Here is a 27,451-nt window from a genome sequence, read left to right as displayed (position 1 = left end):
GTAACTAGGAGCACAGACACAGGACCCCTTGCATTTTGTCTAGTGCTATTGCTCGGTAATGATGTGACCTTGGCCAAATAACCTAATCTATCTCCTTGTGCTGATTTCCTTACCTATAAAATAGAGATAATTATGACATGTGCCTCATAGGATTATGAGCATTGACTGAGCTAATTCATATAAAACACTTAGAGCAAAACTTGTCATAGTAAACCCTATATATGTATTTTCTATTACTATAATAAATATCCCTCAGGTTGGTTTGAAATTGCATTATGTTTTCTTATAAGAATGGTATTGCCTTCGTGACTTTCTAATAAATCAAAAATATAAATAATTTTATAAATCAAGGGTAAACTGTAAACCTTTTTAGTCATTTCAAAAATAGTAAAAATTATGCTCTAAGCTCTATGCTCTAAGCCTATGTACAGTAGGCTTAATATACTGTACATATTTGTTAATTTAAGGCTATATCATGAATAACCAAGTGTATAAATGGCATATAAAATTTTGACCTATCAAAACTTAATATGCTAGTTATAATAGACATTAAACATTTAATGTTAATTTAGTTTGTCTTGTAGACCAGGGCAAAAGCTTTGGAGAATGATTTAGGGGACCTGATTTTGCTAAACTTACATAAGAATGTTTAAACCAAATCCATTTCTTTTTTTATATTAATTTTCTACATAGTGAAAAGTACCATATAGACCCACTTTATTCACCTCAGAACTGAGATAAAATTTGAGTTTTTAGAAGGAAGGAAGGAAGAAAAGAAGAACGATATCCATATAAGTATCTGACAGGCCTATTTAGGATTTCAACTGTAAAGATTTAGACAAATTTAACTTTGCCTGCTCACATAGTCCTCTACCTTGCAACTTCTCAATTATTCTTTCTACGTCCGGAAGAGGATTTCTGTGTTAACTGTGACTATAGGCTCTGTGCTGATTGTGACTAGCTGTCTCCAGTGCTGACAGTCACGTTGAACAAGTAAAGAAAGGAGGTAAAATCCATCCTGTGTGTGTGTGTTAAGTAGTAGTGAGCATGCAGAACAGCAGGGATAAGGTAAAAAATCCAGAAACATTCTATCTCCGTACCCCTAAAAAGTTTCTCTAGCTTCAATTTTTATTTAAGTTTTATGTAATAAGTGAGAAAGGAGGTGATATGAGAACAGATACAGTAAAAAAGTATGTGTGTTTCTGTAAGAAATATATACTTTTCTAGTATATATTTTCTAGTATATATAGTCTTTCTTTTCTAGAAAGACTAAGCTAATAGCAGTGTGTTGAATGATCAACTTCTTTCCAAGATAAACCTTCCAGAAAAAGTGAACATATAAATCATGCTTTAAAAATAGCAAATTGCTTGAGAAATATTTATAGAAAAGAAGCATGCAGTGAAAGCTTTTGAAGCACTGAAGCAAAAATATTATGTAGGAATATTATAATTATTTTCTTGTTTTCTTATTAATTTTTCACCTCCTATCAGATTTTAGAGGGCCATTCAGATTTCATTAATGGTTTGGTGTTTGATCCCAAAGAAGGCCAAGAAATTGCAAGTGTGAGTGATGATCATACCTGCAGGTATGTTGTTTATTTTACAAACCACGTTTTTTAATTTTCATTTTATTTTAATGAGAATTTCATTTTTTAAATTAGAGAAAATGTAACTTTTATATAAATTCCACGAAATGTTCCACAAAAAGAAGCATTCTTTATTTAAATTGTTGATATGGCACAAACATGAGTTTTGAAACCAGTCAGTTGAGCTCTCATCCCAGCTAATGGAAATTTCTCGTGCTGATTTATGGATGTCTTCTTTGCCTCTTATTTTAGATTTGCATACTTATTAAATCTAAATCTATATCGGATCAAATTCTCCTTTATTGGTCAAGATCAGTAGGATAATAAAATATTGTGAAGTTAACTTCACAGATCCTGTGGGATAAGTTAGTGTTTAATAATGAACTATGAATCTCATCTGCCACATAAGACTCATAGAAAATTTAGTGTTTTGACAAGTTCAGCAGTCTCTATTTGAGGTTTTCTATAGATACAATACATTTTAGTATCATGTTCTTCTACCTCACCCCCTAGTTCAGAATAGATGAGGTAGCTATAGGATTTTAATAGTACCTAAAGCTGGAAAATACCATAAGTAAAGAACAAGATGAAAAGCAAGAGTAGCAGGTGGAAATAAGCTAAGGATTCAGGAGTGAAATGAGTGAATCAGTCATTAAAGGGGTGTAAATTGCTTCATTTGCTTTAACAGTACTGTGAACAAAGAAAAAAATGCTGCTCAGCTGTTTTGCATAGCTTTAATGTTTGATAAAGCTATGTGAAAATCATTAGTATTTATTAATACTTATATACATATAAAGGTATTAAATATGTATCACTTCACATTTGAAGTAAAGCTGCTAGCTACTTTTTAAATTTTTAATCTTCTTAATATAGCTCATCTTTTTAAAGTTATAGAGTCATAGGCCATTATTCTTTATGTACTGCCTGTTAAAATTTTCATGGCAAAGACATGAAAGATTAACATGACATTAAGATTCTAGGGCCCCAAGTATTACAAAACCAAGTTTATACAGCAACCTGAAGAGTAAATGGAACCATTTTTAAGGTAAAAATTAGATCACTAGAAACAAATGATGGCATTTCAGTTCTTTAAAACATGGACTTTCCTAATCACAAGCATTTGTGGTGAAACCTGCAAAAGGGAAAAATGATTGTCTTTGCAAGGTAAGAAACAGCCTCTGAATAGCGAACAACAGCTAGAGAGACCTAGAATTGCATTCCATACTCTATGTTTCTTTTTCTTGTAGTAGACTTAGAGATTTTATTATAGACTAGTAAAATTCTCCAAAAATTTTGGAGATTGACATAGTGTTGCCAACTTTTTATTTTGTCAAGTATGAGAATTTTAAAAGTTTACCACCTTCTACTATTACCATTTTATAAAAGAAATGACTTTATTATTCTAAAAATTAGAAAGGGCTTAACTTCAGAGTAAGTCCTTTAATTTGAACAAATTTAACTTTTTGGAAAACTTACTACATTTCCCCTAAGTATCTCATTTTGCTAGACTGTGGTTGCTGGTATTATTGTTTAGCAAATATTTATTCTCCTTTCTTCCTCCCATGGAAGGAGATTTCCCCCCTAATTTGGCTTAGTTTTGTGACTTGTTTAGACCAATGTAATGTTAGCCTAAACTTCTTCTCGTGTGACACAAGCAGAAGTTTTAAATGTTGTACCTGGTTTGACTTGACCTCCTGTGTTCTGTCATCTGCTATAAGGTGAACATGTCCTAGATAGCTACTGATCCCAGAATGAGAAACACAGGGAACAGATATGAACCCATCTGGCATTATGAAACGTACCTTCCCATAGACCCATGAGCAAGAAATGTACGCTATTTTTGTAAGCCACTGAGATTTGGGGGTTGATGTACAACATCATTATAGCAATAGCTGGGGAGCTAAATTTCTAGAATTCATAAGCTTAATTCACCAACCAGAAGTAAACAACTCCGATTGGCTATTAAAACCAAACCTCTTAGGCCAGAAGCTAAGCAATATAGATAAGATTTAAAAAACAAAAGTGAAAACAGAAGATACAAGTAAAACAAGAAGTTTAAAGTAAGGAGGAGTAGTGAGTTTATATACTCTCATAGCAAGAAAGGAAAGAAGGAATTCTGAGGGAACAGACTACAGTAGAAATATATTTCAGTATAACCGTTCTCATTAACTTGAAGGAGAGAATTGCCAAGCTACAAATAGATACCAGCCAAATGGCAACTGTGCAATTTAGGCAGAGGAAAGAGCCATTTACATCCCAGAAATGACTCTTACTTATCACTATACTAAAGTAATGCCAAACACAGACTGGGTCTACATGTTGGTGGTAAAGGTTCATTAATGAAATCCTTGTCTTATCCTAGTCAAAGTCTATGTCATCTCGGGAATAGTTTTATATGCATATGGTACCATACTTTAAAAAGAATGCTAAATAGAATAGATAGAAGATAAATAAGGAAAGAGAGAACTTGAACAACATTATAAACCAACTAGACCTAACACATATATAAAACACTCCAAACATTGGCACAATACATGTTTTTCACAAGTGCACATGGAACATTCTCCAGAATAAACCATATGTTAGGCCTCAAAACATTTAATTCTTAATAAATTTTTAAAAATTAAAATCATAGTATCTTTTTAGACTACAATGAAATAAAACTAGAAACAGAAGAAATACTGGAAAATCTCCAAATATATGGAAATTAAGTATTGCACTCTTAAACAGCCAAGAAATCACAAGGGAGATTAGAAAATAGTTTGTGATGAATAAGAACAAAACACAACATACAAAAGCTATGGGATGCAGCAAAAGCAATGCTCTGAGGGCAATTTGTAGCTATGAACACCTACATTAAAAAAGAAGGGTCTCAAATCAGTAACCTAACTTTGTACCTTAAGGAACTAAATAAATAAACAAACAAACCCAAAGCTAGCAAAAAGAAGAAAATAACAAAGATTACAAGGGAGATTTAAAAAAACAGAGAATAAAAAACAAAAGAGAATCAATGAAGCCAAAAGTTTATTCTTTTAAAAGATCAAAAAGTTAACAAGGCCTTTAGTTAAAAGAAGAAAAAAAGCAGAATATTCCAACTAGTAAAATCAGAAAAAGCCAGGGACATTACCAACCTTAGAGAAATGAAAATGATTCTACTAGAATACTATGAACAATTATATACCAACAAATTAGATAATGTAAATGAAATGGACAAATTACCAGAAACACAAAAACTGCCGAAACTGACTCAGGAAGAAATCAAAAATCTTCATAGACCTATAACATGTAAAGAGATTGAATCAGTAATCAAAAACCTCCCAACAAAGAAAAACCCAGAACAAGATGCTTCCACCAAACATTTAAAGACGAAGTAACATCAATCTTTCTCAATTACTTCTAAAAAATAGAGAAGAACACTTTTTAACTCGTTCTGTGAGGCCCTGATACCAAAGCCAGACAAAGACATCACAAGAATACTGTAGACCAATATCCCTGAGAAATATAGATTCAAAAGTCCTCACCAACATCTAGCTAAAACTAGAACACTCTTAGAAAGAAACATAAGAGCAAATTTTCATGACTTTGAATTTGTCAGTGGTTTCCTAGATATGACACCAAAAGCACAAATAACAACAGAAAAAATAAACTGGACTTCATCAAAATTAAAAGCTTTGGGCCATCAAAGGACACTGTCAAGAGAGTGAAAAGACAGCTCTCAGATGGGAGAAAATATTTGCAAATCATGTATCCGATAAGAGTCTTACATCCACAATGTATGAACTCTTTTAACTCAACAACAAAAAGACACAGTTACAAAATGGGCAAAAGACTCGAATAGACAATTCCACAGAGAAGATATGCAAATGGAAAATAAGCACATGAAAAGATGCTGAATGTCATTAGTCTTTGGAGAAATGTAAATCAGACCCACAATGAGACACCACTTCACACACACTACTATAGCTATTATCAAAAAACAAAAATCGCAAAATAAGTGCTCATAAGAATGTGAAGAAAGAAATTGGAGCCCTTAAACTTTGTAGATAGGAACATAAAATGGTGCAACCACTGTGGAAAACAGTTTGGCAGTTCCTCAAAAAATTAAATATGAAATTACCATGTGACCCATCAATTTCTCTCCCCAGTACATACCCAAAAAAATTAGAAACAAGTGTTCAAACAAAAACTTGTAAAAGGAATATTCCCAGCGCTATTCACAGTAGCTAAAAGGTGTATATAACATAAATGTCTATCAATGGATAAATGGATAAATGAAGTGTGTCCATACATTGGAATTTTATTCAGCCATAAAAAGTAATGAAGTTTTCACATATCCTATAACATTTATGAACCTTGAAAACAATGTTAAGTCAAATAAGCCAGACCAAAAGGCCACATATTCTATGATTCTATTTATATGAAATCTCCAGAATAAGCAAATCCATAGAGACAGAAAGCAAGATTAGTGGTTGCCAAGAGCTAGGGGAAGGAGAGAATGGGAGTGACTGCTTACTGGGTGTGGTAGGGTTACCTTCTGGAATGATGAAAATGTTCTGGAACTAGATAGTGGTGATGATTGCACAACACTATGAATGTACTAAATGCTCCTGAATTGTATTCCTTAACATGATTAAAATAGTGAATTTTATGGTCTACCACAATTTTAAAAAATGCTAAGTTTTAATATGTAAAACATTATAGCAGCTATAGCATATGCAAAAGAATATTTACATTATTATATATACATATAACACAAGAGATTATATCATAGGAGCAGTACTACAAGATGTATTCTTAACAGTCTGTGCTATATAGAGCAAAAGGAATATCTCTCCCTGACCCAATGCCTATTTAGAAAAAGAAATTGTAAAATAACTTCAGTGTTTTGATCTATGCATATTTTCTGATGTTCAACTTTGTTGTTTCCAAGAGAAACACAATATTATAATCAGCTAGCAGATTTGTGGCCTTAGAAACAAACACCTTTTCAAAACAATCTGTCCCTGAATAGGTTCATGAAATTTATGTATTTTATTGAAAAATGCCAAATTCTGAATCAAACAGAATAAAGATTCACACTGTGAACCAAAGTGCTACTCATAATGTGAAATGTTATTATAGAAGATGATAGATTAACTTTTAACTAAGATTCCATCTAGTTTCAGCATTCTATGATCTATGCAAATTTATAAGAAAATGAGTTCTCATTTAAGTCAGCAGTTATCGGTCCCAATACCACCTTTTGTAACAAACGTATTATAATGCTTATCATACATTCTTAAATGAAATTCAGAAAGTATAGGCTTCAAAATATACAATTACAATAAGGTACATTATTATAGTACCTTAATTGTATTATACATTTCTATAAAAGGAAAACAAATTGTTACAGAATAACAGAGCAGTGTGTATATGCTCAGATACAACTACATATGAAAACATAGTGAAATAGGTTTTGTCCCTCTTTATAATGAATAAGATTAGATATCAGAAAAATAAGATAACAGGAAAATGTAAGGCAGAGGCAAGGCTTCCAAGATGCACAGTTCCAGGGATTTAATGGTTTGCATAGAGTACAATGTAAATAGTGCCATCTGGAGTTCTACATAATATCCCTGAGCAAATCAATAGTTTTAGAATAAAATCTCATATTAGTAGTAATAGAACAAAATTAAATATGATAAGAGAAAGAGGGAAAATAGGGATCCCTGTTAAAATAGGGATAACATGGCAAGACAAATTATAGAATGTCAAATTGAAAAAATAAGGAAGGAAAATATTCTTGCAAATCAACCATTTTTTATATATATAGTGTCAAAATAATTCACTGTTTTGCCATGGAATGAAGTATTGACAAAGATTGCAGAAGATGTCTCCTCTCTTGAAGTGTTCCCACCTTTTGATGAGCCCATGTAGTTTGCTCTGTCATTCAGAAGTCATGTAGAATGACTAACATAACTGGCTTTTATCCACTAAATGGTTGTGGCACCCGCATCATTAGGACAACCAAAAATGCCCACTTAAGTGTTGGAACTTTCCCTTGTTAAGAATCAGTGATTTAGATAATGATACGTGACTAGGCACTATTCTGAGCATTTTGTATGAATCAACTCATTTAATCCTCAGAGACCTTACGTGGTAGGTTCTCTTTTTAGTCCCCTTTTACAGTACTCTTATTCCCTTTTTAAGTGCTAAAGTATATTGTTGCTACTTTAAGTTTCTTTAAGAAGTTTTAGCGTTGTTATGTTATTGAAAAAGATATTTGTATTACCTGTTTTCATCAAAAGTATTATGTAGGGCTTAATAAAATTGATAGACTTGTACTTAGAGTCATGTTTATATTAATAGAAGTGTCATCATCTTCTGCTGGTGAAGAATTTATGGCTTTTTAAAGATACCCTTACTAAAACACCCTAGTACCAGTTCTTAAAATGAAGATGCCATGTTCTTTCTTCATACTCCATTAGCCCAGTTATTCAGGTGGGGAAGAAAAATAAATGCAAGCTGCCACAGAGAGTTGCATGGTATCAGTAATGCCTGAGTAACAGAGGGTTCGAATGCTCCTGAGAGACAGACTTTTCTAGAGGATGGGGAGAGTAATTTTGGAAGTAGATTGCTTTGGACAAAATACTAATTAGGTATTTTGTGGTGTCAGTCTTCCTTTATTGCCTCAGAGGTCATCACAGGAGTTAAAAGAATGCCCTTCCAGTAGGTACTCAGTGAGTGAGTGGCTGAAGGGGTGAATTCAACTATTGTATCTGTCACTGTATCTTTATTAAAAAAAAAATAAAGGTGCCATTACCAAAAGAAAAAGCATCTGACAGATGTGTTTAATCAAAGAAATTCCCAAGTAAATCATGGGGTTGCTTACCATTCAGCCTCGTGTTCTACGCCATTTTCTTTATGGTCCCTCATCATCTCTACCACATACAAACATACACACACAATATACACAAACGTATATATACATATACATACATAAATAATTATGTATACACACATACATACACAGGATTATATAAATACTGCTATTTGTCTCTGTATGTTATGTGTGTGTTTATATATTCATATGCACAGGAAAATACAAATACTGATGTTCATAGTTATCACCCAGCATCATCAAAAGAAGGCAAAAATTATTTTAATATTTGAAAGGTAAAGAGGCATATATTCATTTAGAAAGATTTATTATCTCCTACCTCCAAAAGAAGGTAAAAGTGATGTTTAAGTATTTAATGGGTTAAGCTTATTATTTTAAAAACACACTAATACAGAACATCTTATTCCCAGTCAGTGCCAAATAACAGATGTTCTTTTATATTAGAAACAGTACCATGCTGTAAGAACAAGTCAGATCAACAAGTATTCGTTAAACGTGTTTAGCATAGCCAATATTTAATACTTTGGGGGATACAAAAGAAATAGAAGACCCAGTACCCACTGTAACTACAACAGATATCAAAAATCCCTTTTTTTCTCCTCCTCACACCTCAATAATCTTTTGAAATATTAAATAAAAGTTTATGGTAAAGGAAAATTGACTTTTAGAAACCAGGGAATTCTTAGTTTAAGACTAATCTAATAGAGGCATATAATGTGCCATTCACTGTCTGTATAAACATGAAATATTTGTAGTTGTCATGTTATAGCTGGGATCATTTTTTAAAAGAATGGAAGAAGGGGTGAGATATTAAAAATAAAGAATAAGATTTTCTTTTTTAGAAATGTAACCAAATCACTGGATAAGGGAATACCAAATTACCTAAGTGATTCACTAAGCCAATAGTATAGTTTTTTGAATAATGTTACAAGAGGAAAAAGGACGTTTATTAAATATCTTCAGTGTACCACAGGTTAGCTTAGTTTTTTTTTCCATATTACCACTGTTTATGTACAATTGAGAGTCTTTAAGATCCATAGTTAAGGGGAAGTGTTCCTCCTCCTCCTCCCACACCCCAAATTGGATCACAAAATGTGTGATATATTTAAAAACAGTCCTTGTGGGAAACAGAACAAAGAGGACTGAGACCCTTCTGAAGGTAGGCCGATAAAACATTCCTTGGGAGGTAATCCACATTTAGGAGCACGTAAGACGTGCCTAAATAATTCCAAGTACAAACTAAAATCAGGATAATTTATATTATTCATTATAATGTTATGGTTAAATAATTCAGGAAATAAAGTTCCCTGCTTGTCTTCTAAAATTACCTGTCATTTTTTGTAACATTTTGAATCAAGATCAATTATTGCATAATTCTAACAAAAGCCTTGAGAATAGAATAAAATTGACAGATTGTGTTGAGCTTGGTAATACCTTACCTGCAGGAATGAAACATAAGGATTCTGTCTTTATTTTTTTTCTTTTATTTCAGAATATTACAGAGGTACAAACATTCTGGTTACATGAATTACTTTTGTATAGTTTGAGTCAAAGTTATAAGTGCGTCCATCACCCAGATAGTGTGCACTGTACCCATTAGGTGTGAATTTACCCATCATTTCTGTGTCTTTAAAAGAACTCTTCAAAAATTATGCTAAAACCTATTGATCACATTTGCAGACTTTTTAAAATTCAATGCAATGAAATAGTATGTTAATGAAAAGTTGCAATAGAGTAAACGTCAATAACATGATGAAAAAATTTTCTAAAATTTTGCATGATAGTGTACTGGTAACACCACTCTCTAGTATTCAACACTTTCTTCTTTCCTGTGTGCCCTTATAGATCAGTGACTACAGTAACTTAAGCTTGCTTTATGTGGCCCTCGTGTGGTTACATTAGGTGAATTGTATAAATGGGAATTATGTCCGTAAACATTTTTTAGGTTGATTTTGAAGGTCCATTGATGTGAATGGTAAGGAATACTTTCCCTCATTTATAGCTTTAGTATTCAGCATATAGTCAAATTTTTAACTTGTAAAGTTTATCAAAATTTTTCTTGGAAAAAATGAAATGCTAATATTTCCTGGGTAGTATTACTGGTGTTTGTGTTATGTTTATGTTAGTTAAAGCCCTTCTAATTTGAATTCCTTAAAGATTAAATCATTATATATGATTTGTTTGAAAACTACCATATGGTATTTCTTTGCAGTTGAAATTTTAATTTTGAGGTTTATTTCTAAGTGTGACAATTTCTCACAATTCCCATCCTTCAAAAATTTAAATATCTATATAAGTTAAATGAGATGTTAACAATTCTCCTCTGGGGTAGTCTCAGATAGTTTTTCACCTTTGTGATAATAAACTTGTTTCTGCTGAATTTGTTTATAATTTCAAGGAATCAAAATGAAGCAACAGTGTATAAGTTTATAAGATTTTTTTACCTTCTGCAAGGCTTCATGAAGATGTACAATAGATTATATTTTGTGTGGTATAGTTGTTTTATTAGTGTTAGGTTTGAAAAGGACTACCTTCTCCTTTCCCTCTCCCCCCACAAAGTACACAAAGCCTGTGATTATCAACTCTATTTTTGACTCATTTTTAATTATTGGAGGGTAAAATAATAAGTATATGCAATTATCTCATTTTTAGCCTTTTAATTCTTCTTACTCTGGTCAGTAAAACTTCTAAAAATCCGTTTCATTTATCATTCATACTGCTAGTACATTAAAGCTACTGCTACTAATATTTGTTTGCTCAGTAGTCTCGAGTATTAAAAAAAGATTAGTCTAATCTTATTTTCTGAATGTATTTGAAACATTGATGCATACTGAAAATACCCTTTACAAAATTGGTTCTTAAAACTATCATGTCATTTTGTTGTCTCTACTTTTAAGGCTTTTTTGTAGTAGTCAAAGTCCTCCATGTTCTGAGCCGTAAACAAAGTTTATTCACCACTCTAACCTACCATATCTACTATCAAGATTTGTCAACTTAATCCCTAGATTTGTGTTTTCAGTGGTTGCCTACCTCTGGACTTCTTTTGCACTTAAAACCAGATATTTTAGCACTAAATTATTCTATAATTTGTTTCACTTTCCTTTCCAATTGTGTGCTCACTTACTAAAGAAATACACCATGACTTACCCTTCTTTGAATCATCCCTAGCATGATGAGTAACTTAGTGATTATTTGGAAATGAGAGTGAAAATTCTCATTTTGCTATCACAAATTCAGTGAAAACTAATGTTTCTTGTCTAAGAACATTGGAGGTCCCTTTCCTGCTCCCAGCAACGTTGTAAAGTGCCTTCTCATTCTTATAACATTTCTGTATTACTTTTGTTCTTGTTTTCATATTTAATTAATCAAAATACACCGATTCATGTGATCCAGTCATTTCTTTTAGAAAGATTGTGGTTTGTATTTTTTGCTTTACCAATTAGAGAGGACCAAATGGATACAGATGTGTCATTTAATGTTATCCATTCCTTCTTTTGTCTGTGTTGTCGAAAACATTTGGTAGCAGAAATTGCATTCTACAATGAACTCCCAAGCAGACAATGAGCTGCCAATTAAAAATGGAGAACAAACAAATAAAAAGAACAGAGTATTACCCAGGAAATTTCCTTTTGAATTCTCAGAACATCTCCCTCTACTAATTGTCAGTTTAAAAGACCTTCGAGAATATCTAGGATATCCCCAATATGCCAACACTCAATTTATGGGACCTTTTTATTAATAAATGGGATAATAACATTTAAATACCATATGGTAGGGATACTTAATGTTCTGCTGGAAAGCACTCAGCCTGAAATGAGGCAATAATTTTAGCAATAAACTACTAAAAGTAAAATAAATATAATTCATAATCTTAGATCTAGATAGGTCTTCATCCCTTTATTTTACAGCTAGATCTAAGAGTTCTATTTAGGACCACAATGTTGGGAGGGGTGGGGATGTTCATTATAATTATAGTTAAAATTGGGTCAAAAGTGTCATTCTATTTCATTTGAGAAGTGATGCTATACTTACCCAGTGCCCTTTGATTGGCTTTGATTTCCCTGTATTGGCTTCTTAATGTCAGCAGATTAACTTCACTTTAAAAGCTTTTCCTTTGAAATTTCCCTTGCAGATATTTAAATATGTGCATATGTACATTTCATATAGCTCCTGGTTTTAGCCAAGGTTATTAACCTGATAACATTTATGCCATACGTTTATGCTTTTATAAATGGTCTGTAATCTTTTTATGTGTTTTATTATGTTTATTACAAAGACTGTGACCTGAAAACTTTTCTTTTTCTACAATGCACAGAAAAGTATGCTTTTGTGGTTGCAATTGACTTTTAGGTAATTTTCTTTATTATAAACACCTACCTTATTTTAATATACAACATATATATGAAAAATCATTTGCCAATCTTAATTTTAGGACAAGGCTTTTTTCCTTAAGTTATGAGTCCATTGATTGGCATTGGACCTCTTTCTGTACATGAACCACAACCATAATACATTGTCTGCAAGGAAAACAGCAGTCTAAAGCAGCCTTAATTCAGAATATATGTAGGTTTTTATGATTTTTATTGTTTAATCTTTTATAATGGTCACACATACCTAATTTAAGAGCTTTTTTTTCTTTTAGAAACTTACCTTTAGTTAGTTGCCATCAACTTAGCTTCATTGAAATAGCTCTTTCACATTCATATTTTGTCAGTTTATATAATATTAAATATGCAATTAATACTTGGGTTTACATCACATACAAAGAGCCCATGTTTCCTCTTGGTAAACATACTACAAATGCACATGTGAGCATATCAGGAAATAATCTTCTCATTCTTGTCAGTTCTACAGAGGGAAAAAGGAAGAATCTGTCAGAGGATCAGAGAGCTACTGTACATTGTTTTTACTACATTTTAAAACTTATACAAATTAATCCATACATAGATATATGAAAATAACAAAATGCAAGAAAAAGAGGTGATTTGGGAAGTCTACCTCACAAAGTAAGACCATCTGAAAAGCTGGATCTTTTGCCATTCAGATGATTGTTTTAAGATTGTCTTTGTCAGAAAGTTAAGAGAAAGTTTTAGCTTTCTCCATTGGTAATTAAAAAGAAATATGAGAGGAGAAAAGGAAATATGAGGTGCAGCCAATTTGGAAAACTGTCTAACATTACCTACATGCTAAAGTTGAACGTATTTGTAAGCTGTGATCCAGCAAGTCCATGCCTAGGTACATACCCAGTAGATAGAGGTGGATGGGTGTGTGTATGTATTATATAATGGGGAAATGGAATAATATGTGGGTATCTATATTCACTAAAAGACATGTGCAAGAAGATTTATAGCAGCATTATTGGTAATGATCAAAAATTGGAAACAACCTGAATATCTGTCAGCAGTAAAATGAATAAATATGTTACAGTGTACTTAATTAATGGAATACTAAATAAGGCAATGAGAATGAACAAATTACAACATGCAGCAATGTTGGTATATCTCACAAAACCTAACGATGAGTAAAAACAGCCAGGCCAAGAAGATACATAACATATGAAAATGAACATCACTTTTTGATGTTCAAAAACAGGCACAAGTAGCTATGGTGTTAGAAGTCAGGACAGTGGGTACCTTTTGTGAGAGAGCAAGGAAATATGACAGGAAGGGAGCACAAGATGACTTCTGGAGTTTTGGAAATACTCTTGTTTCTTGATTTGGGTGCTGTTCTCTGAGTTTATTCTCTCTGAATTGTGCATTTGAGATATGCGTACTTTTATTATGTATGGTATACTTCAAAAAAATTTATCAAAAAATAAATGTGACTTTATCTGATGTAACTATTATTAACTAGATGAGCCATCTAGTAAAAACACAAAAAAGTGAGTTGAGCTCCACAAAAGGATTCGAGAAGGACTTAATTATGGAATCTATCAAAAAGGGAAGTAAGACTTAACAACTTAAATTGTACCATCTGTAGCTAATTTAGTTAGGATAACTCATTTCAGCCCAATTTGTTTTATTTGCATACTTGATCCTTGGATTATGCAACCACTGAGAATTATTGAATAAGCATATAATTATAAACCATAAATCATTTTATCCTAGTCCCTTGAAAAGTAATCTGTATCAACCTCCTTTTTAAATCAGTTTTTTAAAAAAATGTCAGGTTCTATTCAGGATAAAATACTGTTTAAAAATTAGATGTAATTACACTTCATTAATTGACCTTTCTTTATATAATACCCTTATCCATCGGTCCCACCTCTTTTGTCTCCATCATTTGAAAGGAAAAAAATAATGAAAATATTCTGGTATATATTATATTCACTCATTTTACATAATAGCCAACAAAAATCAAATACACACTAAAATAAGATCAAAAGAGTGGAGATTTTAAACCATCCTCTCATGGAACTCATCGAATTTTCAAGACAAATTCCCATTATTTCAATAGTGGTAAAGTAAATGCTAGCCCAGCACTTTATCATGTAAAAATCAATAGAGAAAAAGGATTCAGTTGCCATAATTAATAATCTCATTCAATGTAGGGAGTGAAACACAATTGCATAAACTCCTGGTAAATGTGATCCCCTTTTTAATTAAATTATAGTTGTCTCCTTGTATAGTAAATATAGATGAAATGTATTGATTTGGCAGGAAAAAAGAGTATGCTTCTAAATTATTTGATCAAATAGATAATCATTTTGAAAAACAGTTGTGTTAGTTTATATGTAACTATGATGTTTCAAGGTATGGGGACACTGTAATTTCTACAAAGAAGAAAAATATTTGAAGTAATGTGGTTTGGCACAAAACAGTAGCATTGTCCAATAAATGTCTACTTTCTTTGAAATAAATTTTCCTAGACATTGAAAATATATTTCTGAAGTTTCTTGAAATTTTTTTTTTGGTCCCTAATGAGTTATGAACTATAAAGCCTAGAAGAAAAAGTTCAAGGCATTCTAATGAATGTGTTCAATTCTTAAGGACCATAATTCTGTGGGCACTTCGCCAACCACCCACTGACTTCTGTCTCTTGCTGTGCTAACTCTGTGCCACACACTCGGTGCCAGTACAATATAGCAGTGGCTGAGTGTGAAAAATGAACTGAAAACAAGCAGTCTGGGTGGGGGATAGCAATTCTCACAGAAAAGTGCCAAGACTGAGATTTCTGAGTCTTGATCCCCCTTTGGGGCTGAGGAAGCAATTGAGATGGAGAGCCATGTCAGTGAGTAACCTGGTCCTTGTTACTGCGGATTTGTGACTATTGTGGAGAGCAAGAGGAAGAAGAACCAAGTGCCTGTTCTTTCAACCCACCTTTAATCTGGTAGTCATGCCCACGTTTGGGAGAGAAAACTGGAGAAGTAAGCCAAATCAGAAAAGGTATGAATAGGAAGAAGCCACTGGGAGGGAAATCCAAAGGTAGAAGGAATAATAAATATGGAAAAGGGCTACGTCACTAAATTTACATCACTTCATATTAGCTTCTTTATATGTTATTTTGAAAATGGGGGCACTGTTCGTGTGTGTGTGTGTATGTGTGTGTGTGTGTGTTTATAAGCACTCTTGGCAGGAATTATTATTAATTGAAATGACCATTGAAGTAGGAATGCAATCTGATTAGTGACCTAGAAATATAAATAATTTAATTTGATTACTGTGTGACAGCGTTGCTATGTTAGATTAGTTAGAGAGAAAATGTGTTACTCTTTTTTTCCATGATCGAGTATGGTAAAACTTAAATTCTCCATACTACTTTCACATTTTCTAAAATCAGTGTTATAATTGTCTTTAAAAAATATACATTAAGTAAAAATGTCTGTCTTATAATCTGTAGTTAATAGCTTTGAATAAATTCATGGAAATTTCATGTTTTTAGTAGTGATATATCAAGAATATTTAACATTATACTCCTATTCTTTTATTAGGATTTGGAACTTGGAAGGAGTGCAGACAGCTCATTTTGTTCTTCATTCCCCTGGCATGAGTGTGTGCTGGCATCCTGAGGAAACTTTTAAGGTTATTATTTATAATAGCTTTATTTTATCAAACTAAAAAGATATATTCAGATATAATACATACACACATAGAGGAGAAAAATCAATGACTTTCCACCTCAGAGATACTAATTGTTATAAATGCATTTCAATTAGTCTAGAAATCTGTACTTTAAACATTTCTCTATAATTGTTAAAGTTTTTATTTGACAGTCATCATCCATAAATGGCATTTATTCAGAGTATACTTTTCCTGACCTCTGATAGACTACAGTCTAAAGTGTTATGCTCAATCTAGTAGCAGTATGCAGTTTAAAAAGAAAGTTACATCCACACTTGTGAGCCATAATGTATAAATTTGTCTTAGCTGTAGTAGTGTTCAATTCCTATTGAAGGTGGAGCTTTATAAAATATTAATTCCAAAAAAACACTATAAGGTTTTATCATCAATTGCCCTTAATTCTTACTTCATTGGGAAGATAGGAGTCTTTCAACAAGAGTTCTCTCATTTGCAGGTTTCTTGTCTTGAACATCACTGTATTTATTTTATCTTTCCCTAGAATCTGAGAAGTTACCACATTCATCTTTCTTAAAGTTAATGCTTCAGCTGTTCTCTGGAGCTCATGCCAGTTCTTTAGGGCACCCTTCTTTCACAGCGCTCTAATGTCTTCATACTTTTTCTCTGTTGACTCTATTCTGTCCCCAAGTTTGTACAAAAAGTTAAGTTTGATTAATCATAGCAAAAACACATAGTGCTTATTTATGCCAGTCCCATTGTCAGCATTTCACATGTATTAGCTCATTTAGTCTTCATGGCAACCTTCTGAGATAGATATTGTGATCATCTCCATTTTACAGATAAGGAAACCAAAGCTCAGAGAAGTTAATTAAGTTACCCAAGGTCACACAGCTAGTAGGTAGAAGAATTGGCATTTGAACCCAAGCAGCCTGGCACCACAGTTCTTGCTCTCAGCAATTACATTCTTCCACCTCTCCTTTAAATTTTAAACTGTCTTCTTCATACCTTTTATTTCTAAATGTTTGAATCCATTACCTATACCTTTTAACTCCAATCCCTCTTTCCCTAGCCCTTGTTCTAACTCTGTAATCTCATTCAGTCTCCACTACTTTCTCAGAAGGTACCAGTAATATTTTCAACATCCAGTGGCCTTTTCCTTCTTGAAACTCTGCTCGCTTGATTTAAAAGCTTCATTATCCTAGTCCTCTTGAGCAACTTTGTGTGTATCTTCCCTTTTTATTTTTAGTCTGCCAACTTTTCTTTCACCACATATTTGCGAATTTCTTCAAGGGTTAATTCTCACCTACACTGTACCCTTTATTGTAACAGAGGTTAAGAAGAATAAATAAGGCCCCTGCCCTTAAGTTATATACTGCCTTATAAGGAAGAAAAGCATGTAAATACAGCAACACAAATAATAAGTTTTAGAATAAAAAAATCTACTAAGTAGAATGATGACATAAAAAAGGATTAATCAAATCTTCTCACAGCTTTTACGGAGGAGATAATCCCCAGACTCTATGTAAGTGTGTTCTGTGAACCTGAGATTTTGTGGAAATTTGTTTCAGGCCTATTGGGTCTTTCATCAGTAGAATTATACTCTGTATATGTGCATGAGTAAAATGTTCTAATTTATTTATATTAAACTTGCAGGTATTATTTCTAAATTGAGGTCCTAAATTTTGTTTTATGCCTACATTTCTTCTCTAGATCAGTGAGTCTACTTGAACTATAACAACACATTCTACCAAAATGTTAAAATCCCCACATATAACTACAATAAACTGCTTTTTAAAAACTGACCTAGATGAAAAATGAAAACATTTTTACAACCTCTATCCTGAAACTTGTATCAAATGCTTAATTTGTTGCTATTATTTCAAATCCCTTTTTTTAACGCTTTGACTTAATTTCTATTTTTCTCCTATATATCATTAAAATTCCAACCTATCCCCCTTTTTATAAAGTTTTCATGACTTCAGAATGTCTGGAAGTCCTTATCGTAAATCACATAAACTCACAATCCTAAAATCATTTCTAAATTTCTTCTTTCCATGAGCTGGGCATGGTGGAGCAGTGAGCTATGATTGTGTCACTGCACTCCAGCCTGGGTGACAAAGCGAGACCCTGACCCCCACCAAAAAAAAAGAAGAAATGAAAGTAATTCCTTCTTTCCTTTAAACACAAACTATTCCAAGTCTCTTAATTTTTCCTTCACTGTCACTAACTCTAGTCATTCTTCTCTTCATTAAGATACATTCTTCCCCTTTCTGTTCTCACAGAACACCTAGCTTCTTTCTAAAGTCTTTGCCTCTTCCACTCTTTGATCCTTCTTGCCTACTAGACTAATATTCTTAAAATACCAGTTTCATCATGTCACTACTAAACTCAGAAACCCAAAATACAGAAAAGTGGCACAGAGAGGTGGTTACCAATATAGACGTTTGAGTTATTAATAATTGCCTAGAGTCAGATCCCAGTTTCACCTCTTACTAGCTGTGTGATCTCTGGCAAGTTACTTAAACTCCCTCACTCACTACCTTCACGTCCTCATCTTACAAAATAGACACTTATGAAGATTAAATTAACAATTGTATGAAGATACAATTAACAATTGTAAAGTCCTTTAAGAAGTACATAGTAAACAATCAGTTTTAGCTGCTTCTCAGTGCTGATACCATTATTACAACTAGAACGATCTTGTAGTTCTCAGTGGTCTGCCGTATCAGATCAAGCCTAGAATTTTTGTTCTCTTCTGCTTGATCTTAATAAAAATGAAGCAGCTAGAGAAGGAAGGGAGAAAATTCTTATGGAAATCCCAAGAAATATAATCTACACAAAAGAGCCATATAATCTGGAAAGCATAAAACAAATGCTAGCATTTAACAGTAAAAGATACAAAAGTCAGGAGACCTCTAGAAACTAAGCTCTCAAGTCTAGTAAGCCTCAATAAGAGCTAGGATTTCAGTGTGTAGTAATAACAGAACCAAGGGTTTAGGATGTGTCAGGATCAAAGAAGTGGGACTGAGGACATCTCAAAATCTGACCCTAAGAGTAAAGAGATTAGAGAGCAACTAAATGAAATGAGGTTTAACAACCAGCATTTGTTGAATGCTTTTCTATTTGCCGAGAACTGTTCTGAGTACATTATATGTATTCTCTCATTGAATCCTCACAAAACACTCTGAGGTCAGTAGCATTATTCTGCCCATTTTGTAGATGAGAGAACTGAAACACCAGAAGGTTAAGTAATTTGCCCACAGTCACATAGTTACAGATTTGAACTCAGTCTGCTGCAAGTATTACAGTGTTCTATGCTAGTTAAGGTATTCCCTCCTTGAAAATTCAGCACTTATTACTGTCGACTGTTCTGAGAAGTCCTAAAGGAAAAATTCCCCCTGTAACATTTTTAGATTCAGCAATTCCCAAACTTATTTAACTTTTTTACCCGATCTGCTCTTTCACCCAAAAATAATTGAGCACAATTTTAGAAGCGGTAAATAACAACGAAAAAATTTTGTTAGAACTGACTTTGCAATCTAACTTCAACCTATGAACATGGCTAATGCTTTTTTGAGTGCCTACTCTGTGCCAAAACAGTTCTAAGTGCTTTATATATATTAACTCGTGCCATCCTCCCAATCGTCCTATGAAATAGATACTGATACTAGCCTCGTTTTAGTGACGAGAACCCAAAGCACAGAAAGGTAAGTAATTTGCCCAAGATCACATAGCTCCTGAAGGCAGAGCTGGGACCCACCCAGGCAATCTGGTTATAGAGGCTACATACTTACCCACCGTGCCTTACTGCCACTCCTACCTTAGGACCTGGGCTCAGATAGACTTGGCCCTTCCATAGTCCATAAGTTATTCCTGAAATCCTCAAGATTTTTAGAGTCAGACTAAAAATCCCAAATATTTTTACTAGGTCCTGGTAAGTCTTCCTTGGTCTCTTCCCATTTCTGATCCTTCCCCACCCCAGACTATAGCACACCAAACCACTCACCAGCCTTCAGCAGTCTAGCCTTATAGGAAGAAATACATGTGCTCTATAATTAGACCTGGGCCAAAGTCCAGGCTTCATCATGAGCCAGGAGTGAGACTTTGAATAAGTTACTTTAATCACTCTAAGCCTCAATTTCCTCATCTGTAAAATGGGATTAATGATAGTAATTTCCTTGCATAGTAGTTTTGAGGAATAAATAAAACAGGGCATGTAAAGCTTTTACTTCAGTGCTGTACTGTTTTTGTTGTGTATATGTCATTGATCTCATTGCAGGTATTGTTAGTAGAGGTAGTAGTAGTAATATTTAAACATTTACCTGTTCCTAAAGAACAATTTTGAATTTCACCTGTTCTATTAAGAATACCATAATTCCAAAGATTACCTATATTCTGAAATCATTCCTTTTTGAACTCCAGAGTATTTTTCCGTAAATTATTGCCAGATTTTTTCATAATTCTCTTTTCTAGATGGAAAGTTTCTTGAAATCAACAATTATGTCTTTTAATCTTTGACTTCTGTCGGAATTAACATAATGTTTTGCATGTATATGTTTATAGTCAATCCTCATTATTCACAGATTTGGTATTTGTGAATCACCTAAAATTTATTTATAACTCCAAAATCAAAACTCACAGCACTTTCTTAGTCACAGACATGCACAGAGCAACAAAAAATTTGAGTCACCTACTGTGGGCATTCCCAGCTAAGGTCAAACAAGATAACACTCTGGCTTCTTGTTTTACATCTCATACTGTAAATAAGTGTCCTTCTTATGGTCTATTTAGTGCCATGTTTTTCACATTTTTGTGCTTTTTGTTGGTGATTTTGCTGGTGATTTTAATGGCCCCCAAGCATAGTAGTGAAGTGCCGTCTAGTATTCCTAAGGGTGAGAAGGCTGTGATATGCCTTAGGAAGAAAATATATGTGTTAGATAAGTTTTGTTCAGGCATGCGGTATAGTGCTTTTGGTTGTGAGGTCTATGTTAATGAATATATATATATTAAATATGGTGCCTTTAAACAGAAGCACAATTTTTTAAAGTTATATATTGATCAGTCATCAAAAATGTGACCAGAGGCTGCCAGGAACCTAACTTTGTATTTCCCCTAGGAACAGTGGTTCAATATCCACTAATTCATTGTTCACAGTAACTTTATAATACCTAACTACCATTAATAATGAGAATTGACTATATATGTATGTATAATATAATTTGTATATTATATATATAGATGCTCAATAAAAGACTCTTAGATGAGTAATAGAATGATGTCTAAAAACCCTAAGCCAGAGATGACCTGTTAGAAATAGTAACAATATTTTTATGTTTTATAAAAGTACTTTTTACAAAAATACTTTCCTAAAGTATAATCACATTTTAGCCATATAGTAACTTTTGAATCTGATACAATTATCCCCCATTTTACAGATAAGAAAAAGGCAGACTCCAAGTCACTCAACAGATTAAGTGATAAATTCCAGGATTTTTGATGCCAAGTCCCACATTGTTGCCAGTCTACCACTGCTACTTTATACCTTCAGGAATATTTTTAAGTTAATATAACCAGAATTAAAAGAACATTCTTAAAAAGTAAGAATTTACAGAAGAGGTAGAGAATTTTTCAGAGTATTGGGCATCAGCTACTCATGCACTTAGATATCCATAGCAATCTCTTTATCTTTTCTACCACAAATGGGTATCCTAATATCATACTTCCTTGAGTCAAAAAAACAAGTTTTTTTCACATTTTATTATTTTGTAAAATGGGAATTTATCTTATAATTAATTTGTGCATTTGAGAAAGTATTTCATAGGTAGATTAAAAACAAACTTGTCGAGCATCTTAAATCTATATTATCTTGGAATAAAGGAAATATTGAAGAAATAGTAACTACTACTTCTTGAGTGAGCAGCTACTATGTGTCAAGCATTGTATTGGGTACTTTATGTACATTACTCATTTAATCATCACAACAAGTCTATAGCTATTATTATCCTCACATATCCATTTTGGAAATGAAGAAACTGCTAGTCACATGGCAGAGTCATTCAGCTTTTAAATGGAAGAAGCATCCTTGCTACCCAGGCCTGTCTGTGCTCTTTAATTATACCAAGCTGCCTTCTCTTCTGCAAACAAATTGCCTAAGGATGTGTAACACATAACTCTATCTCTGTTGAGAGATACATACTTAACTATCCTTTCTAGACCAGCTGTCCCCAACCTTTTTGGCACCAGGGACGGGTTTCATGGAAGACAATTTTTCCGCGGATTGGGTTGGGGGGGGCATTATGATTTTGGGATGATTCAAGCGCATTACATTTATTGTGCAGTCAAACCTCTCTGCTGATGATAATCTGTATTTGCAGCCACTCCTTAGTGCTAGCATCACCACCTCAGATCATCAGGCATTAGATTCTCATAAGGTGCACGCAATCTAGATCCCTCACATGCACAGTTTACAGTAGGGTTTAACGCTCTTCTGAGAATCTAATGCCGCTGCTGATCTGACAGGAGGTGGAGCTTATGCGGTGATGTGAGCAATGGGGAGCAGCTGTAAATACATACGAAGCTTCACTGGCTCACCCTCTGTGCACCTCCTGCTGTGCAGCCTGATTCCTAACAGGCCACGGACCACCAGTCCAGGGGTTGGGGACTGCAGTTCTAGACAACGTAACTAACATAACTTAAAGGTAACTTTTTTCAGAATGAGTTTTTAGATCTCTTCTTCCTAATGACTATACATCATCATTTAAAATTGTATCTAACCTTCTTGAGTCTTTCTTTTGTCAATTTTTTCTAAGGTTTCTTATATTTGATAAATATGAGATTTTTAAATAGCCACCTCTTATTTCCTTTACATTTCATCTTCCATTTGTAATATAGGTTGAATATCCCTTATCTGAAATGCTTAGGGCCAGAAGTATTTCAGATTTTCGATTGTTTTGTATTTGGGAATATGTGCATATACATAATGAAATATCTTGGGGATAGGACCCAAGTCTAAAAGCCAAATTCATTTATGTTTTATATACATTATATACATGGCCTGAAGATAGTTTTATAGAATATGTTTAATAATTTTGTGCATGAAACAAAGTTTATGTTAAATACTTACATGTCGAATTCTTTCTTCACTTGTGGTATCATGTCAGTGCTCATCAAAAAGTTTCAAATTTTGGAGCATTTCAGATTTCAGATTTTCAGATTAAAGTTGTTCAACGTGTATATGAAAATGTTTATATTTCACTGTGTAATATTGAATCTCTGCTTACTGCTCAGATTTAGCTAGTGAGATAAGTGGTTGAGTTTCCTTTATTTTCCTATCTTACAGCTAATGGTTGCAGAGAAGAATGGAACAATCCGGTTTTACAATCTTTTGGCTCAACAGGCTATTTTGTCTCTTGAATCAGAACAGATGCCGTTAATGTCAGCACATTGGTGCTTAAAAAACACCTTCAAAGTTGGAGCTGTTGCAGGAAATGATTGGTTAATTTGGGATATTACTCGGTCCAGGTACTTCCTTAATATATTTGTCTGTGGCTTACAAAAAAATCAGTTACTATTGCTAAATGACCCACTGGGCCATCCTTTTATACCTGGGCCACACTGTAGAGTGAAAACAAATCTATCCTATAGAAGGGCCAGAGTTACGGGTTTTTACATATCAGAGCTATGTGCCAGATCTATGGGCTTTTACATAACATAATCATGGTTTGCAGATTTACTTTCAGAGTAACCCAGAAAGGACAATGCAGAGGAGGAAATCTTTGATCTGAGCAATGTGTTTACTTATGTTGGAAAAGAAGAAAAACACCTACCCTGTGGAATGATGATGCCCTGTTCTAAGTCATGTCTTTATCATATTTCATCTATTTTAACTGAGTGCTTACTTGGAATTTTGTTACAGTTTAAGTACATTGGGCATTCTGTACTTTAAAAAGAAAATACCTTGTAAACCTTAATTTAAGTTCTTCTACTTGAGTCTAACACATAATTCATAGAATGCAAAATACTATCTTTTAGTTATCCTCAAGAAAAGAGACCTGTTCACATGGATCGAGCCTGCCTATTCAGGTAGTATACCATTTTTGTTGGAGTTGTAATTGGATTTTTGTCTTTTTGCTATGCCACCATTGAAATACTTTCCCAGTCCTCTCCGTTGCAATGGATTTTTTTCCCTGATTATTTTATCAGTGGTTATTTTGCTTTCCCAACAAAGTCTGCTTTTTTCTTTTAGTCTAGGCAAGGGATTGATTTGTTTTCCAAATGTTTTCTTTCAAAAATGTTATAACACACAAAACAACTTATTGCCACTCCATCAGTACTATTCTAACAATTTGGAGTATATTATGCTTCCTTATTGTTCTTTGCTAATAAAAATGTAAATGTAGTTGAACCCATGTTCATGCATATAAACCTGTGCTTTAAGTGAAAACATGCTAGATAGCATATATCTATGACATGCTTTTTTCACTTTAATTAACATATATGTCTACCTTGCTTTTCATTCATTTTTCATAGTATTCCATTGTATAGTATAGTTATTAGCTGCTTTCTGCTTTAAGTAGCAGCAAAACCAAATAACAGAGACTAAAACTCATGAAATATTTATTTTATATTTCATCAAATCTAAAATATACCCAATAGAATTATAGGACTTGGGAATGTCATTATTAAGAATAAAATATATTCAACTAAATACAAGAATGCCATAGGTTATAAGATGCATCCTCACTTCAGAGATGTGAAAGATATACATTTTAAAATCAGTGATCTGTGTTACTCAAGAAGCTTGGAGGAGGCAGTCTCAGGGCTCATTTCACAGCCCATCAATGTCATCAAAAGCTCAGACCCTTCTCATCCTTTCCCTCTGCCATTCTCAAAGGCAAGGCCATGGGCTTGTTGCTTCACAGTCATAAGATGGCTACCAGAGTTCCATCTATACCAGAGTTATAGTCTCATGCTCCATTGTCTAAAGTAAGAGGAGAGGAAGGCACACTTTCCTTTTATTAAGGATTGCTATGACTGCCTTAAACCAACTGTGTCTCATCTTCTGGGGTTGGACATACTGTGTCCTGAACAAAGTAGTGGTTCACATAGCTTGCATAAAAGGGCAGAATGGCTATTTTATCTGTCTGATGCCTTGTTTTTGTCTCCTACCACACAGTTAGGCCTTTGGTTATAAGAAAGAGACTTTGTTAACCTTGTGTAACTTTGAAACTTAATGAAGTGACACACACAATAAGCACTTAATAAATATTCACAGAGTAAGAAAATACTTACAGCTAACTAACCTGGAATTCCCAGTCTAATTGTAAAGCCATGTTAACAAATTCAGAATTATTAAAATTATTGCTTTTGTGCAAAAATAAATAGCCTGTTTCAGAAAAGCTTGTAGTTATCAGTAGGATCCTATACTCATTTTTATGCTTTCTTATTTCTTAGGTGGTCCACAATTAATGAAAACTTGTTTGCAACCACTGGTTATCCTGGCAAAATGGCAAGCCAGTTTCAAATCCATCATTTAGGACACCCTCAGGTAATGTAGAAATGTTTTGTTGCATATGTATTTTTCTTAGTTTGTGTTTTTTACTTTTCCATCCATAACCCCCAAATTTGTAACTAAAGATATTTATGTCTGTTATCTGCTTAAACTGAAAGAGAAGCCTTTTTTTTTATATTTAAATCACTAGTGGCCACAGATTTTTTTTTTTTTTTGCCAATATTCATGTAAGAAGCTTCTTATTTCTTCTATTGCTTTTATATTTGCTCCTTTCTTTAAATATATTAATTTAATTTTGATTGCTTGGTTGGTATGGACTGTAAAAAAGTTTGGGTCTGGGCTGTAGAAGTTATTCACAGAAGGATTGTATTCTTTATTCCAGCCTGCTACAAATAAGTAATATATATTTCACCTCTGTTGTTTCTGCTATAAGCAAAGATAATTTTATCAGTGCATTTCTTATTTTTGAAAGTGATTTGTAAATTTTGGGGATTCATTGTGCTTCTTTAATTCTTTACACACTTTATTACAGCCCATCCTCGTTGGTTCTGTAGCCATTGGATCTGGCCTTTCCTGGCATCGAACTCTCCCGCTGTGTGCAATTGGAGGAGACCACAAACTGTTATTTTGGGTGACTGAAATGTAAAATAAATTTTCTCTGTAGTTTAGATTCATAAACTTTGTATTTTTAGTACATATTTTGGAGAATTCCTTATTTTTATATCAAATATACTGTAAACTCAAGAAATATCTCAGTTGTTGCTTTTGTTAAATAAAATATTGATGGTTTAAAAAATTATTTTCCTATCCATTCTCTCTGTGTATGTGTAGATATATACATACACATATGTATATATTTTCATCATCTTATAAAACTGTGTAATTGAGTCAGATGCACTGCTCCAGGGAATAAATAACTAACGAAAAATAATGCTTTTGATTTTATTAAAGGATTAGTCAAGATGTATCCTATCTTCTACACTTTGAGTGTATGCTGTTTTCCTAATTCTCAGGAATACAAACATTTACAAAAGGAAAGAAAATCTCTGAGGGCATTCTGGAAGAGGTTGAATGTATATATGTGTATGTGTACATTTTTTAGCAGTCTGTATGTGTAGGGATGCCGTAACTTCCACAGTAATGATAAGGAATTATTGAATTTAATATAAAAAATGGTTTGCAATTTCTTAAAAATATGACTGTGTTACTTAACCCTTTAGACTAGATGCAAATTCCTTCGGACTAGATGTTTTATCATTCTTAGAACACCAGGCATAAAGCTTCCCTTGAAAAATAACCTACATGCTTTTAACAGCCTCCCCCTAGTATGGATCTTCACTGTTCTTACCAAGAAACCTAAATGTTTTTGAGATGGCACCTAGTGGCAATAGAACCGTGTTCACCCTCTCAAAGATCACTAAAACCAGCATTATGTAAGACAGCCATGTCATGTTTT

General features: G+C 33.3%; 1 protein-coding gene across 1 annotated transcript in view; it reads left to right on the top strand.

The window, feature by feature from the left end:
• Positions 1 to 26,785, top strand: part of NUP37 (nucleoporin 37kDa) — a 47,185-nt gene extending 20,400 nt beyond the window's left edge. The window contains exons 5-10 of the mRNA XM_012650270.1: positions 1,492 to 1,586; positions 16,397 to 16,487; positions 23,824 to 24,005; positions 24,516 to 24,566; positions 25,938 to 26,031; positions 26,528 to 26,785. Coding sequence (XP_012505724.1) covers positions 1,492 to 1,586; positions 16,397 to 16,487; positions 23,824 to 24,005; positions 24,516 to 24,566; positions 25,938 to 26,031; positions 26,528 to 26,641 — 627 coding nt within the window. The 3' untranslated portion in view covers positions 26,642 to 26,785. The remainder of the gene's footprint in view (positions 1 to 1,491; positions 1,587 to 16,396; positions 16,488 to 23,823; positions 24,006 to 24,515; positions 24,567 to 25,937; positions 26,032 to 26,527) is intronic.
• Positions 26,786 to 27,451: the final 666 nt, after the last annotated feature.

This window comes from Propithecus coquereli, unplaced genomic scaffold (assembly GCF_000956105.1).
Source record: "Propithecus coquereli isolate 6110/MARCELLA unplaced genomic scaffold, Pcoq_1.0 Scaffold316, whole genome shotgun sequence".
In the NCBI taxonomy this organism is placed as follows: Eukaryota; Metazoa; Chordata; class Mammalia; order Primates; family Indriidae; genus Propithecus; species Propithecus coquereli.
This window is presented reverse-complemented; position numbering and strand designations above follow the sequence as displayed.